The sequence below is a fragment of the Trachymyrmex cornetzi genome, unplaced genomic scaffold (genome assembly GCF_001594075.2).
Source record: "Trachymyrmex cornetzi isolate Tcor2-1 unplaced genomic scaffold, Tcor1.1 scaffold682, whole genome shotgun sequence".
Classification (NCBI taxonomy): domain Eukaryota; kingdom Metazoa; phylum Arthropoda; class Insecta; order Hymenoptera; family Formicidae; genus Trachymyrmex; species Trachymyrmex cornetzi.
Genome location: NW_017300006.1, coordinates 96,942 through 112,576, shown reverse-complemented (window position 1 = coordinate 112,576; position 15,635 = coordinate 96,942). Strand labels below are relative to the sequence as shown.

The 15,635-nt window shown below is 36.3% G+C and overlaps 2 protein-coding genes and 1 long non-coding RNA gene across 5 annotated transcripts in view; all 3 read right to left on the bottom strand.

Annotated features, from left to right (window-relative positions):
• Khc (kinesin heavy chain) overlaps positions 1-2,473 on the bottom strand; it is a 13,935-nt gene extending 11,462 nt beyond the window's left edge. For all 3 annotated transcript variants that reach the window (XM_018517405.1, XM_018517407.1, XM_018517406.1), the window contains exons 1-2: positions 2,286-2,473; positions 958-1,099 (exon numbers count right to left, since the gene is read on the bottom strand). In XM_018517405.1, the coding sequence (XP_018372907.1) occupies positions 958-1,099; positions 2,286-2,444 (301 nt within the window). In that variant the 5' untranslated portion in view covers positions 2,445-2,473. The remainder of the gene's footprint in view (positions 1-957; positions 1,100-2,285) is intronic.
• LOC108767492 (uncharacterized) overlaps positions 1-2,807 on the bottom strand; it is a 20,375-nt gene extending 17,568 nt beyond the window's left edge. Inside the window, exon 1 of the long non-coding RNA XR_001940431.1 lies at positions 2,797-2,807. This is a non-coding gene — a long non-coding RNA (uncharacterized LOC108767492). The remainder of the gene's footprint in view (positions 1-2,796) is intronic.
• Positions 2,808-4,558: 1,751 nt separating this feature from the next.
• The window catches only part of tefu (Serine/threonine-protein kinase tefu), a 22,771-nt gene continuing 11,694 nt past the window's right edge, over positions 4,559-15,635 (bottom strand). Inside the window, exons 12-19 of the mRNA XM_018517404.1 lie at positions 14,845-15,281; positions 13,896-14,480; positions 11,826-12,684; positions 9,794-10,564; positions 7,725-8,207; positions 6,915-7,198; positions 4,886-5,112; positions 4,559-4,782 (exon numbers count right to left, since the gene is read on the bottom strand). Of these exons, the coding sequence (XP_018372906.1) occupies positions 4,604-4,782; positions 4,886-5,112; positions 6,915-7,198; positions 7,725-8,207; positions 9,794-10,564; positions 11,826-12,684; positions 13,896-14,480; positions 14,845-15,281 (3,825 nt within the window). The 3' untranslated portion in view covers positions 4,559-4,603. The remainder of the gene's footprint in view (positions 4,783-4,885; positions 5,113-6,914; positions 7,199-7,724; positions 8,208-9,793; positions 10,565-11,825; positions 12,685-13,895; positions 14,481-14,844; positions 15,282-15,635) is intronic.

The following is a 15,635-nucleotide window of genomic DNA, read 5'->3' as shown; positions in this document are numbered from 1 at the left end:
CTGGGTGCCACCCCCGGTCCAATATGTCGTCCAGATACTTATTTCGTATAATATGAAATAAAAAAAAGTTGAAAATTTTAAAAAATGAAATGGGTTAAGGGATTTTTGGGGTCGCTGAAACTAAATCTTATGTCAAAAATATGAAATTTAAAGTTTTCTTTACGTGCCACGTGCAATCATGAGTAGACGCGGCGAGCGTACACAAACGTTTTCCGTATTCGCTGACGCATACATACACTGTAGATAGGAACGGTCTGATATTTACGTTTTTCCAACAGAGTTGAAAAAAAATTGTACCCCGAAAGGTGAGAGGCAAGAGGACTCACTGTAAAAAAGCATCTTGAAAGGTAAAGACCTTGTACCAATACATTTTTTGCAAAAATTATAAATTTTAACGTATATAGCTGCCATATTAAGACCGCCATTTTGAATTTTATATCTTTAATATCATATATAAAATCATCGACCCAAAAATCGGAAATTTTAATTCTGTTATGACAAGAATTCTTAAAATTCTTTTTGATAAAAACTAATTCATTTTGATAAAAACTAATAAAAATTTTAATGTATATGGACGCCATATTGGGTCCGCCATTTTGAATTTCATACTTTTAACATAAGATTCAGTTTCAGCAACCCCAAAAGCCCCCTAACATATTTTACTTTTTAAAATTTTCAACTTATTTCACCCAGTATGTTAAATCTATCCCTTACCTTTAAGGGGTAGTTTTCACCCTTCAGAGTGGACCATTGCAGACAAAAAAAAATACGTGTCAAATATTTTTCAAAGTTCTACAAATATGCAAAGTTTCATTAAAATCAGTGAGGGACACCTCCGTAGGTTTACTTGTGAGTGCGCACCAGCTCTGCCAGTGAAAAACACTATTTGCCAAGTTTTTTTAGATATATATATAATAAACACCTTGTTCTATAATAATTATTTTGAATAAACTCTACCTGACGATGTTTGACCATATGCAAAAATGGTTCCGTTATATCCTGCCAAAACATCCGTGACGATAGACTTTGCGGCTTCATTGTAGACTTTGTCTTGTGTAGCATTCGGTTTAAATACTTTGTCAAAGAGGTATACTTTGCCCTACAATTGATACATTATATAGCAAAAAATTCATGTTTAGAAAACGCCAAGCCTTCACTAAAGATAAATCCTCTTATTGCCATAACCACAATAAATTTTCTTAGTGTAATACACTTTATTTTACATATCTAGAATCTAGAAGAAAACACATGCAAAATTTCAATAACACGAAACGTATTAAATTTCATAGAGTTACTGTTGCATTTATCGTATGTACACATTTTCCATCATTTGAATTCCTAATGTTTACAATGAAAAAAAAAATCCAGTAATAATTACCAGTTCAGTGAAATAATTTCAATTAAATATTCGGTTAATATAACAAAAAAATATTACTTTTCTAAGTATTTAGTAAGTATCCAACATAATAATCAAATAACTGTTGAGTAATAATTATTAAATATTTAGAAAAGTAACATTTTTTGATAATACTTTTGAGACTTTCACAGCCTATTTTACTCAATATTTGATAACTATTACCAGACTCTTTTTTTCAGTATATTTCTACCAGATTAACTTCAATCGATTCAACTTATTTACCTTTTTCTAATTTTTGAGACTGGAAAAAGATAAAGAGTTAACTCAGACTAAAGTAAATCTACATAAAAGTTGCTAATTGATACATAAATTAAATAAAGATAATAAGTGAAAATGTTCAACATAAATAAGCAAAGAAGAGCATACTCGGTCAAAGCAAGTTCTAGTGTTTAATACAATTTTGTGACTTAAGAAGTTTTTTTTTAAGAATAATTAAAAACAGTATTATTACATTGTCAATTCAATTTGTGACATACAGGGTTGCCACAAAACTGGAAATCAAATCAGATATCAAATAAAATACAAAAAATTTTTAAATATTATTGAATGTCAGGAAAAATTATAAAATATTGTTTGGGGGGAAATTAGGGAAAAGTTATTCTCACAAAAATATCATTAAACACAAAGATCCACTTCAGATACGACCTTCTTCGCTTATTTTTGGTACACAGTTAAATACAGAATGGATTTGGAAAATCCTTCGAAATGTGTGTTATGAATCATAGTTCCATTATGGATGTACACATCTATATAGATAAACATACATCTATACACAATATATGCAACAATAACGAAAAATTAGAATGGATCTGGACAGATGAAACCAAGAATGGTCCACGTTCACGTAGGCGTGAAGCGTACTACGTACCCCAATGGAGATGCAGTTCTCGTCGCCGCCGGACGGAAACTTGACGATGAACTTGGAGCCGGCCTTCTCCTCGGAGTCGTTGAGCGGCCGGAACCTGCAGACTACCTTGATGCTGTCCTCGGCGGCGATCTCTCGCTCCCTCGGCGTCTCCATTGCCATTGTGAGTGGAAGCGACGGTCACGACGGCGATGACGAAGGAGGCGCGCGCGCGCACCTTTGTATGTATGTGTATACGTTTATACCTAGCACTCGATCGGCACGGCCGATACTCTTCTTCGCCTCCTCCACCACCACCTCCTCTTCTTAGGCTGTTCTCCAACTATTCTCAGCTGCGATTGTACATGGAGTGAGGCATGGGCGACGGGATGGCATAGGCGCGTACCGCATGAAGGGACCGTCGTGGTCGTGAGTCGTCTACCTATATCTGTCTCCTACTCTCTTTCCTCTCCTTCCTCACGCCTCTCTCACCACGCTCCGCTCCGACAAGCAGGCTCCGTCCTCCGTCTGTCACCGTTCTCCTCGGGCAGCAAGATGGCGGCTGATAAGTGGCTGGCTGGTTGTCTCAGTTGTCTGACTGGCCTTATCCTGGACCACGAGGTTTGCTCAGAGAATGATCCTCGCGGCAGACGTGACAGGCGACGACGCTTCGGCAGGACCCGCCCGCGCGCTCGCACCTATCTCTCTCTTTCTCTCCCTCTCCCTCCCACTCTTTCTTTCTTCCTCTCTTTTTCTCCCTCTCCCTCTCACTCACCCTCTTGTTCGATTCGAAAATCACGAGCCCCCGCGTACCGTTCTCTTTCGTAGCAGGCCGCGAGAACGGAGGCGATTTGCACGGCGGTGACGGCTACACGGCCTATCTCTTCGGACTTCGGAGTAATTCGGAGAAACTTTAGCGAGCGATTCCCCGAGTGCGCCCCGCGCGCGCGCGCAATCGATGACGAATCGCAGAGACGTGACGGCGACGTTGCGCGCTACGTACGCCGCACACCTACACCTACACTTTTATTATTATCATTATAGCATTAGCGGCACACTGTTGCCTCACCTTTTCAGGTGCAGCCGTCTATGATCGTCCTGTTTTTTGTAATCACTCTTATATTTATGACTCAATAAAGATTTATTATTATTATTACTATTATTAATGGTATAGATCTGAGCTAATTATAAAGTTATTATTGCTGCCTCTCGAGGTGCAGCTTCAGTCTGTATAATCGCTCTCATCGTTCATATAGTACATGAATTCCAGCAATGTTGCCGCAACATTGTAATGTTCTAGCAGTCTTTCAGCAACATTGCAATGCTTCAACAATATTGTAGCAGCATCGCAACATTCTAGCAATATTGCAGCAACATTGCAACGTTTCAACAATATTTTAGCATCATTGCAACGTGCTCCAACAATATTACAACAGCATCATTATAATGTCCCAACAATGTTGCGGTAATATTGCAGCGTCCCAACAATATTGCAAACGTTCTCAACAAAATTGTAGCAGCATTGCAACGTTCCAGCAATTTTGGAGTAACATTGCATTGTGGCTCTGTGCTATATAGATACTTGTATCTTAATAAAGTTATTATAATTTATTATCTTCTCTCATATAAACTCATACCTACACCTACACCCACGGTAGGACGTGGGACGCAAACGCCAGCGGAGCACGCTGCTCCTCCCCGATGACAAAAATAAGAACGCTGCGGTGTGAACTTCGTCATCTCATCGCAGTTAATCTGCTTCGCGTGTGACTCTCATCCGACTCATTTTCGCAACGTCACAATCATTTTCGCCAGCAATATAAACAATCAAAGAAATCGATACGCCTTTTCACTCTGAAATCAATATAGCGCGAACGCTGTTATTAAGTTGCAAAAAAGAACTTTAAGCATTCGGAAAATGTCAGGTATGTCTGGAAAATGACAAAGTTTTTCGAAACTTTATTTTCATCCTTTGTCTTTTTCATATTTGCTTCTCGTTTGATAATTTTAATAGCGCTTTTTCTGCACTCAGTCTCTTCTTGAGATTCACCTACTTCAGCCCAAAATTTAGATTTAAAATTTCGAATGTGCGAGATATACAGAATACAGGAATACAGGAAAATTACATTCGGGAAGGCGATATATCGATACATCGATTTGCCGAAGCGCTGCAATATAAACGAGTACACTCGAACTTCGATAAAATTTTATGAAAGATAAAAAATTTAATACGATACAAAAGGTACTTTTGATATACATTATAAATTAACATATAACATATAAAACTTATCCTAGATATATTCACTGGATATGAACACTATGAATGATTATTCACCGTGTATTCACAAATATGGTTGCCAGCCACAATAAACTCGGCATAGATTCGCAGGATCTCGCGCTTCCTGCAGGAGTCTCTCGACCTGTCCGGGAACACTGGACACCAGACCGTCCTCGGTGCCTTGCAATTTCTGTTCGATCCTCAAAAGAGCTCTCTTGGCGATCGTGTTAGTTTCCACAGATGCTAAAGAAAGTAAAAATTAATGAATTAATTCGCGTCATAATCAATCAAGATAGTCTTGCGAGTTAAGAATTCATTGCTTTCAATCGTGATTAATTCCTCTTACCTCGTCCACTGTTTTCTGAGAAACGCTTTACGACATCGCTCTGCATCTTACAGGCCTTCTCCGGCGTAATCGCCCACGTGAAGAGTGGATCGTATAGCAGAACCTGAAGGAGGGTGATGATAATCTGCCTCTGATCACGCAGCATTGTCATAGTCACTTCGCAACTACGCCTCATAGTACCCTCGATGCCAGAAGCACCCATGGCGACTTCAATATCCCTGGTTAATCTACAATGAGGCGGACAACGAATTAATAAAGACGGTCAAATGAAAAAAATGATAAATTCAAGAAGACAGATTAGAATCTCATATTTGATGTGGGATTCTAATAAAATAATCTAAATAATTTCCACCAATATAGATTAACTAATCTTAGTTCAACTCATTCTTCATCTTTTTCTAGTACTAAAAATTAAAAAATTATAAAGAGTAAGTTGAGCCGAGATTAGTTAACTTACACTTAATGTTGCGAGGGAGGAAAAAAATCGGGAAAGAACCAGGGAAAAAACCCGAGAAAGAACAGGAACGAAAAACGTTTCTTCCCACGCTTTGAGGGAAAGAACCCGTGGCCACCGTATTTTCTTTACATATGGCGACATTGACGACAATGGCGATACTATCAGTTAATACGAATCAACGCGTATCAATTATCTTAACTATCTATAGTATCTATAATACTTCTATCTATGGCCTATAGTTGTAACATATCTTCAAGTGTGAACTATTAAAATTTTATTCTTAATCTGTCGTTTATTTTATGTTGCTCTTTGTTTCACACAAACTTGATGTATGTACATATTATGTTAAAAGAAAGTTTTTTATAATTTTATTTAATATAGCAACTTGTTTCTTTAATTTAATCTAATTAACTTATACTGTAACAGCATATACTGGGTGTTTTCTAACAACGTATACAGGTGACACAGTGTAACACTGTGTCTTACACAAAGTGTTCCAACTATGACACAGTGTTACACTGCTCGGCACTGTAAAAAGCTAAGTAGTAAGTGTGGAAAATACGTCCATGTTACCAACTTTCCAAAAAGTTATTTGGTAGCCGTATTTATTTTGCAATTAAACTTTCAAAAATTGCCAATTCTGAAAAAATTATAACTTAAGTCTAAATAAAAATCATAAATTTATTATTGATACGCTAAATATAATTATAAGAATAATAATGGAAGACTACAATGCATTCTGGTGTTAGACTATGAAACTAAACTGCGTTTCAACAAGTATCTTATACACAGTAGAACATAGTGTAATATTCTGTGTCCTAGCTGAAAAATAGCCACTATTGTTATTATTATTTGTGCCTCCTTTTTATTGTATGCTGTTATATATTTTGTATTTTTTAACATTCCATTCAAGAAATTAATATCAGATGCCATCTTCCAAGGTTAAAGTATAGATTTATTTTGTGTGTTAAGGATTTGATATTTTTATAATTACTTACATTAAAAAACCATTTTTTCCCAGTTCCAGGTTCTTTCCTCAATGATTTATTTTGTGTGTTAAGGATTTGATATTTTTATAATTACTTACATTAAAAAACCATTTTTTTTCCCAGTTCCAGGTTCTTTCCTCGGAAAAATCTTTCTGGAAAAGATAGGTTCTTTCCCGACGATTTAAATTTCCCGGGAAATTAACAACACTAAAAGGGTAAAAACGGGTATAAGAAGCGCCAAATATGGTCAAAGCTGATGCCTAATATTTCTATGTAAAATTTAAATACATCTTTCAGTTAAATAAACTACGCGCCAATTACTGTTATACTTGAAACGCAGTCATAAATTCAAGCTGAAATAACACAATCTATATTGATCATCAATTTAATAAACATGCTCTTAAGTATCTTGAAATTACATAGAAATATTATTAAGTAACAAAATTCAGAGTTGACTGAATTTGGCGCTTTTTTGCTTATTTGTATTATTCGCACTGGGGTCTCGTTTAACTTATTATTAGGTATAAAATAATCCTTTAATGCGCACTTTTCGAAGGCGAAATAATTTATATGATAATTTCACCTGAAAGGAATTGTCTCAGGAACGGGTAGGACCTTGCCCTGCTCAAAAGCTACACCAAAATCAATGTGAACAACTTCAGCGGTGTGTTCGTCTATAAGGATGTTGCTCAGGTGTCTGTCGCCGAGACCCAGAATGTAACCCGCGATAGACGTGGTGGCGACGCTGCGTGTGTATGTAAGAGTCCTCTCGACCCAGGTTTCAGGTGATCGATATTCCTCCTCGAAGAAATGATGGAACGCTGGCTTCATACGTTCGCAGCAGTCAAGAAAGACTCTCAATTTCATCTATACAGACAGAAAGATCGATAAAAGATAAACAGCTAAAGGTTCGAAAATAAAATTTCGAAAATTGATATCTAAAAGTTCAACTTTAATCCATAATTATAATAAAATTTTAATTAAAATATTAATACTTTCTCAGAGAAATTATTAATGTTAAGATTATATTTATACAATTAAGACTGGATTGTTCCACCTTTCGGTAAACCTTTCAGCTCACTGTCTTACTCTGTTTCTCTCTTATGTTTTACTCTTTTACTCTTTTGTTTACCTAATAAATAAATTACCACATATAAAGATAAAGATAAAGATAGAAAATAAAGATAGAACAACCAGCCCTAAATCTCTTTAAAAATATTGAACTTTTAAACGTTAAATTAAATGTTAAATAAATCAAAAGATTTAAGAAAAATGTTTATTAAAATTATATTTTACAAAATATGTTGTAATAAAATTCATATTTTGATAACAGCCTGTTAGTACAATCAGTAATGGGTTGGGAATAACGGAAAAATTTCTAGCTATCATTTACCTCGTTTGATTCTTGTGCGACGTTCCTCATCTTATCTCTTGCCGCTTCCGCAGTCAGGCCGCGCGGATAATATTTCTTATGCATACCTGGCTTGTCAGAACTGCCTACCAAGGTTACCGTGATGGGTACCGTGTTGTCGCACCACTCTAGTACGCCCGACCTCTGCGTCAGCGGCACCACTTTGTACGTTCTGATACGTAGATTCCGCCGTTGCGTCTCTTTACACGTGCACAGCAGAGTATTCATCACAGTGAACACTTGCTGCATCACTGCGTCCTGCCGTAGGTCATCTTTCCCCTTGACCAATTGCCGGCGTTGCACGCCATTGGTGCCGACGCAGATAATCTTTTTAGGCGCGTTCACGCCACCGACGAATTCGCAGGAGTCCTGATATGACCTTACGCCGACTACGTCGTTGTAATTGCCCGACGGTCTCACGGGTAGACTCATAGTTGGTAGGAGAACATTGTCCAAGTTCTTGATCTACAAAACCGATTGATTAGACATGGAATCAGATTTTGCATCGCGATCTATAGTTATTATTCTTTCCAAAAAATTTTTTTATATTCTTTTGATTTATATTCTTTAGAGCCTAAATTATTTATATTGTTAAGTGCAAAAAAGAGGAGTAGTTTTTAGAATGATTGATAGAGCTATTTTGTTGTCTGAAGGAAAATTTTATCATAAGAACATTACATTGGTTATTAATACTCTTCTAAGGAATGATTATCCAATGGAGTTTATTTTTGACATTATTTCCATTAGATTAAAATTTTTATTATCTAGACGTGTTCAAATTGAACAAAATTCTGTTATGAACAATGATGTTTCTGATAAAGGTGAAAGAACTCCGTGGTTTCTTATTCCTTATACAAATAACACAGCGAATGAATTTTTAAGAATTTGCAGAAAAGAAAATGTAAAAACAGCTTTTTATAGTAACAATAAATTAAGCAGGTGTGTGCTCATTAAGGTTCAGAAGGATGTTCTCCCTAAAAACCAAAGTAAAAATGTAATATATAAAATAAATTATAGAGATTGTGATGCGTCTTACGTAGGACAGACTGGTAGGAAATTGAATTCCAGAATTACTGAACACCGTAACCATATTAATTGGAATACCAATACACAGTCAGTTATTACGAATTATAGAATGAAATTGAATCACGAATTTGATTGGGAGAATGTCCAAATTTTAGATAGAGAGAGATTTCTGAATAAACGATTAATTTCTGAAAAAGCACACATTCTTATGCAAAAAAATGGTTTAAATTAACGGTCTGATACTGAAGGGTTACATCATGCTTATACGACGATGTTATGTGAACTGACCAATTAGATTAGATATATAGATTTTAAATTATTTTTCACGTTTTTGTTACACATAAGTTATGACTTTCGCTTATGAATATTGTATTGTTGGTTCTCGACCTTGTGTTTTGTTTAGTTTCGCGGTTTGTCCGGATTGTAATTAGAAATTGTTAAACGCTTTTCATCATTCGAAGAAGAAAGTTATATATATTATCGAGAGGTACAAAATTTGCATGATAATTGTGAATGATGTAAAATTCCAAAGCTTATGAATTAACTTGAGTTTTCCAGTGAGGTGAGTTACTTTGTTAAAAATTCTTGTCTTAGCTGTAATTAATTTCATTTATGTTTAATCAAGATCTACTTCAGTTGGGAATCTGTTAGTGACTCACGTCAACGGTAGACTCAATAGATTAAGTTACTGTATTGCTGAGGAGGACTCCAAAGAGAGTCGAAACGTTCAAAATAAAGAGAATTCCATACATTCGATTAAGTGAAACTATATTTAATCGTTGGCACCTGTATCAGCCCATGACTCACATTGGCCTTATATAATTGTTTATTTTTAATTGTATTTTATGAAATTGAGTCCGTTAAAATTGATTATTTATATTGCTTTCCGAAAGCAATATAAATAATTTAAACGAGTAGGACCTTGCCCTGCTCAAAAGCCACACCAAATCAATATGAACAACTTCAGCGATGTGTTCGTCTATAAGAATGTTGCTCAGATATCTAATCAATAATTTAAAAAGTACCTTGGATATTGGCTGCTCTCGTGGTATCGCATAGCGTTTATTGGGATAGCACTTTCCCTTAGGTTGCCAATAGGCAAGACTCAACAATGCCCGCGATAGGTTTTCCATTTCGTGAATGATTGTTCGCACAGAGGAGTCGGTCAACCGGCTGAGAAGCTTCTTGGCACCTAACACGCGACGCTCTTCCTTCTTTGCACCTGTCGAACCCGATTCGTACTCGTCGTCGCTGTGCAAGTTTTTCAGCGCCAGAACCACAGGCAATGTGTGATATGGATGTTCCAGAATGCATCGTTCGAGGATCCAGAAGATTCGTGCGGAGAAGCCATACTGCTGCCTGATATCATTGCTTATGTGAGCAGCCAACTGAGGCACCAGCGGCACGAACTTGAACGAGGGTATAGTGTTAAGCTGGTCTAGTAGCTGCTCATTCACCTCATCGTCGTACATGTTGTCCAACCAGAGTGCCACCAGCCGGAAGATTAGCAGGTTGTACTTTTCACTGCTGCGCAGCGTCCTTAGATAGTATTTCAAAGCTTGCGCGAGATAATTGCGCTTCTCCTGTTCGATGTTCTTCAGCTCGGCCGCGTCGTTCGTCGATTGCTTTTGACTGATTATCACGGCGCGCTTGAAGTACTGATTGCTCATCATCTTCGCGTGATCCACTTTATCCGTATTGCTACAAGCGTACTCCTTCAGTGCCTCGTATGTTGGCGAATTCATGTACGTGCTGATTTGTTGGTATTGTGCATCAGCAAAACGCGCCAGTGCAGCCTATAATGAAAAACATAAAGTATACCAAGATAAATAAAACTCTTTCTACTGAGTTAATTAATTGAGAAGATAAATGCAATTTAACACACATAACAAAAATAAAATTGAAAATTTAAGTAGAATAACTTCAAAGATACATTTGTAATGTTGATAATTCCAATACAACGGAGTTTAAAACTTTCGGAAGTAAAAAAATAGACAATAGTAAATGAAAATTTTAAAAATGAAGAGAAAAATAAAACTTATAGATAATACAATGAAAATATAACGGCAAAATACAAATGAGCGTTAGGAGTCAATACTCGTTCAGTTATCACAGATCATAGGGTAAAGTTGCAATCATGACTTTGATTAGGATAATGTGAGAATTCTGGATTCTGAGAGAAATTATAATAAGCGAATTATGTCGGAGATGCTCTACATAAATCGTCAATCCAATGGTCTTAACATGCAAACTGACACTGAGGTATTAAATCATAGTTACGTAGAAATTCTCAACAAGTTATAATATGATTTTATTTTTATCATTGACCGATGTGCTTTGCTCTCGCGCGACACATCTCTTTTTGTATTCAACGGTTATTATGTAACTAACATCAGTACGAGCATGACTCTCTTTTATGTTACTTAAATTATTTTTTAATCTAACTTTGATATCATGATTTTTAAATTTGTTGTAATGGATTGACGATGCTTGAATCCACATGCGATCGTTGTTGGAGATGGGGTGAGTTTCTGGCTAGCATACATTAATTACACAAATTAATCTTCATCTATTCAAAAAATCTTGTTGCAATTATTAGCTTGAATTCCACTATCTACTCCACTCAACTATACAACTGATTGGCACAACATTAGACTATATTAAGGATGGTTGTTTCTCACATTTCCACTGCAACTGCATTATTGGAGGTCAGAACTACAATTGTGTGAGACACAGTTCGACAGATTTTATAGTGCGATAAGCGATAGTTTTTTATTGCTGAAAATAGCTCAAAAAGTGAGCCGAAACGTACAAATTGAATTTGTTATATATTAACAGTTATTAATTAATAAAGCATTGCGCAATATAATCCAGCGTTGATTCCTAACGCCCATTTGTATTTTGCTGTTATATTTTCTTGTATTAATTTAAGGGGAATCTATAAATTTTGTATATTTCTTTACTTGAATTCTTATAGGTAATAATGTAAGTCAATTTATGCTGTTGTTGTATGCAATTTCTCAATACTGATTACTTTGCATATATTTATCCTCCTACCTGCGTGTCATGTAAATTTTCGATAACATTGGATGTTTGCTCGTCGATAGCTTCACTGATCTCAATGGACACTAAATAATACTTTTGTATTACTGCCTGAGGATTTTCAGACTTAGTTTCCGCCATCCAATCACCATAGACTCGCAGAGCCTTAGCTTTCAAACTTGGTTTTGGATCCTTCTTCTCGATTAGACTCCGTAACAGATGACGCGCTATTACCTGCTCGCCTTTCATCCACGTCAAGAGTGATTCTTGATACAGCAGTTGGTTCTTCAGATTTGTGGACAAATTTTGATGTAACTCGAGAGATCTCAGTGCTCGGGTGGCCACCGAGAAATTACCCTGACTCTCCGCGACCTTCGCCAGGTCCAGGCAAGTATCAAAAAATGCTTTCTGCACGTCTGCATTCGTCCGCAGAGACTCACGGATGCGGAACATGGTGATACGCTGCGACAGGATCGGCTCCACGTGGTCGAACTGACCGATCAAACTGATATTGTGTTCGTTCCAGCGTCGCAAAATCTCCGGATACTTCTTTTCCGAAGAATCAGCTGCCCAGCTCAGTTGCTCAATCTCACGCAACATCCGCAGTTGCGATAGCTTTTGATTGATGATCTTGCTACTCTCAGGGCTGATCACTCGTAACTCGCGCATCACGCTCATGCGGCCGCACTCAATCGCCCGATCTATACCTTGACGATCGTTTTCGTGGAAGCATTTCAGTGCGTGGTAATGGTGAACATGGAACGCGTTCTCCAGTGACTCCACTCGTAACTGCTGAGATTGGAAATCATTATAATTGACAGTTGCATCGTTGACAGATAGATCCCATTTGCTAAGTCTCCAGGCGCACTCATAACTAGGAGAAGAAATTCGTTTATAAATTTTTATGCTCAATTACAAATGAATAATGAGGCTATGTAGCAAGCAATATAACATCTAATATTTATTAATATAATTCTACAGGGTTCCCACAGAAAATGAATTTTAAAATTCCCTGACTTTTCCAGGTTTTCCAGATGAAAATAAAAAATTTTCCATGACTCTAATATAAAATAAGTAAATTTTAACATTTAGACTCAAGAATTGTAGTTATATTATTAAAAATGCAAAAAAGGCTTAGTAGCATAGTAAAATTTTGGGTGCAAATTCAAGCCAGCAAAAAATAAATTAGTTTTGAAAAAATGCAGTTATGACAAAAAAGAGGGATCAAATAAAAATACTGAATAAAATATAAATTTTTAAATTATTTTTTTGTTAAAATCGTTTAAAGTGCGCAAGTTTTAAACTATAAACGTCAGATATAATATTTAAAAAATTATAAAAATTATTTGGAACGGTTTAAGAAAATTGTGAGCAAATTTTGAAATACCAGACTTTCTTACATTTTTCCTTGACTTTTCCCGGTTTCCATGATCAATTTCAATTTCCTTGACTTTTCCCGGTTTTCCAGGTCTGTGGCAACCCTGTTCTACTACAATCATTCGATTTATCCAAAACGAACTTTTTCGACTTTTATTTAACCTTCTTCTCTCAGTTATATTCTGCCTAATATATTTTCCTACTATATGTATAACTATATTAATTAATCGTTAAACATTAATTAGATACATTTATATTAACGTCATTAAATTTGTATGGAGTGAATATAATATAACATACAAGTTTGAAAACTCGGATTTACACATGGACTTAATAAGCGCATAAGACCGATAATGCGAATTGTGTCACTAAATTTAATAACGTTAATATAAGCGTATCTAATCATTGTTTAACAATTAATTAATATAGTTATATAATAGGGAAACATTAGGTAGAATAACTGAAGAAGATTGAGTAAAAGTCGAAACGTTTTAGATAAATCGAATGATTATAGTAGAATTATATTAATAAATATTAGATGTTATATATTGCTCGTTACATAGTCTCATTATTCATTTGTAGTTTAGCAAATCACACGAGCTTTTTGTAAAATTCATATTTTATACTCAAGCTATCAAATGAACTATATACTTACTTTTTTATCTGCAAATTCTTATGTAATTATAAATATATATATATATAATTCACCTAAATTTCTCGTCTAGGCTACCGCTCAGAAATTGCCACTGGAGAAATTGCAGTCCTGAGCGGTGTAACGCGTTTGCCATCTCCATCCTGGCGTTTGCCAACAGCGAGTAATTGTGATGGGACAACTCGATGTCCAGCGCGAGCATGACCTCATCCCGGCGATTGGTACGGGCGTAGTATTGCACACGAGAATCATGATCAAGTACGTGCGACAACCCAGCTCCGGCGTCCGGATCGCTAATGTTCAAGTAGGTGTCCAGCATGATGTTTTGCAGCACTCGGCCGATTTCTGGCTGGTGTTCATAAATGTAGTTGATCCTCGGGTCACTGCTGAAATCCGGATAGTCCGTCGAGATTAACCCGCAGGCGAGTTGCGCGAACAGCAACGCTGTATAGTATGCGGAGCACTTGTGCGCCGCTCTGGCTAGGTAGACGTAATCGAGTCTTAACGTCGCGCCATCCGGCAGTTGAGCGCGTATGTGATTCACCACGTCCAACATACGGCGTACAATCTTCTGGTCGCAACTATCGCCTTTCGACGTTGGTGATGCGGTAGTCTCCGCTTCATTGATTGTAAAATGTTGCCTAATTAATATGAATTGAAATGAATTATGAATTATGCTTCACGACATTAAATAAAATGTTTACTGAAATTTTGCAAAAAATTCCCTGAAAATTTTCAGATTTTCAAGGTTTTTGTTTAAAAATCCAAGTATAAGATTAAAAAGTTTTTTAATATTTTGAAATAATGAAAACAATTAAAAAATTTTAATTTAAGTACAATTCCAAAATTTCCCTGATTTCCAATAAATTCCGTAAAAATTCTTGATTTTCAAAGATAAAGAGAAATTCCTTGAAAATTTCAGGTTTTTCTAGATAGTAAACACCTGGAATTACTTCTTAAATTTTCCGTCGTTTAAATATTTATACTTAAATAAATTAATAATACCTAAAAAATTGATTAACGCAATCACACATGGTATCGATAAATCTATCGTTCTCATGAATGACGAGGTAAACGATTCTTGGCAAAATCAGTTCGCAGAATTCGACGCTGAGTCGACAAACCGACAGGAAGCTCTCCAAGTAGGAGTCTGTGAAGCATTCAGCGATGCTGCAGGTGACTTTGATGATCCACTCGGCGTAATTCTCGTTGTTCTGGATCGTCCACAGCTCGTTTTCTGGATTCATAACAACGCGAAATCTTGCAGTGTCCACACTGAAGGACGTCTGCTTGACGCAACGGCCGCGAGCAAACGGTCGGATATAATCGATCTTCAGAGATGTGCACTCAAGAATGTTCGACAAGTCTGTTGAATATTTGGGATCAAATATTTTCCGACCGTTGGAAGTTGACAGCACCGCATAAAGGGCTTCAGCGCTCACCTTAAATACAGTTAATACGTATATTATTTATTCTATATTAAAATATATTTTTTAAAGAAATGTTATACTTATATACTAAATTAAAAAAATATTTTACTAAAATTTTAGTTTTCACTTAGGATACCACAATGTAATGAAAATTCGAGATAACACGAGACTTAATTATTATTATGTAATAAAAAATTACCTTGCGAAGTTCCACTGAATTTTCCACGAGGAAACTCGTCAACATCGCAACCGATCGATAGGTCAAAGCCTCTATTGCACAGTCTGCTTCTCGGACGAAACTTCCAGCTGGTTGCAGAGCCATTGTAGAGTCCATCGGACCTAGTTCGCCAAAGCATTTCGTGGCTT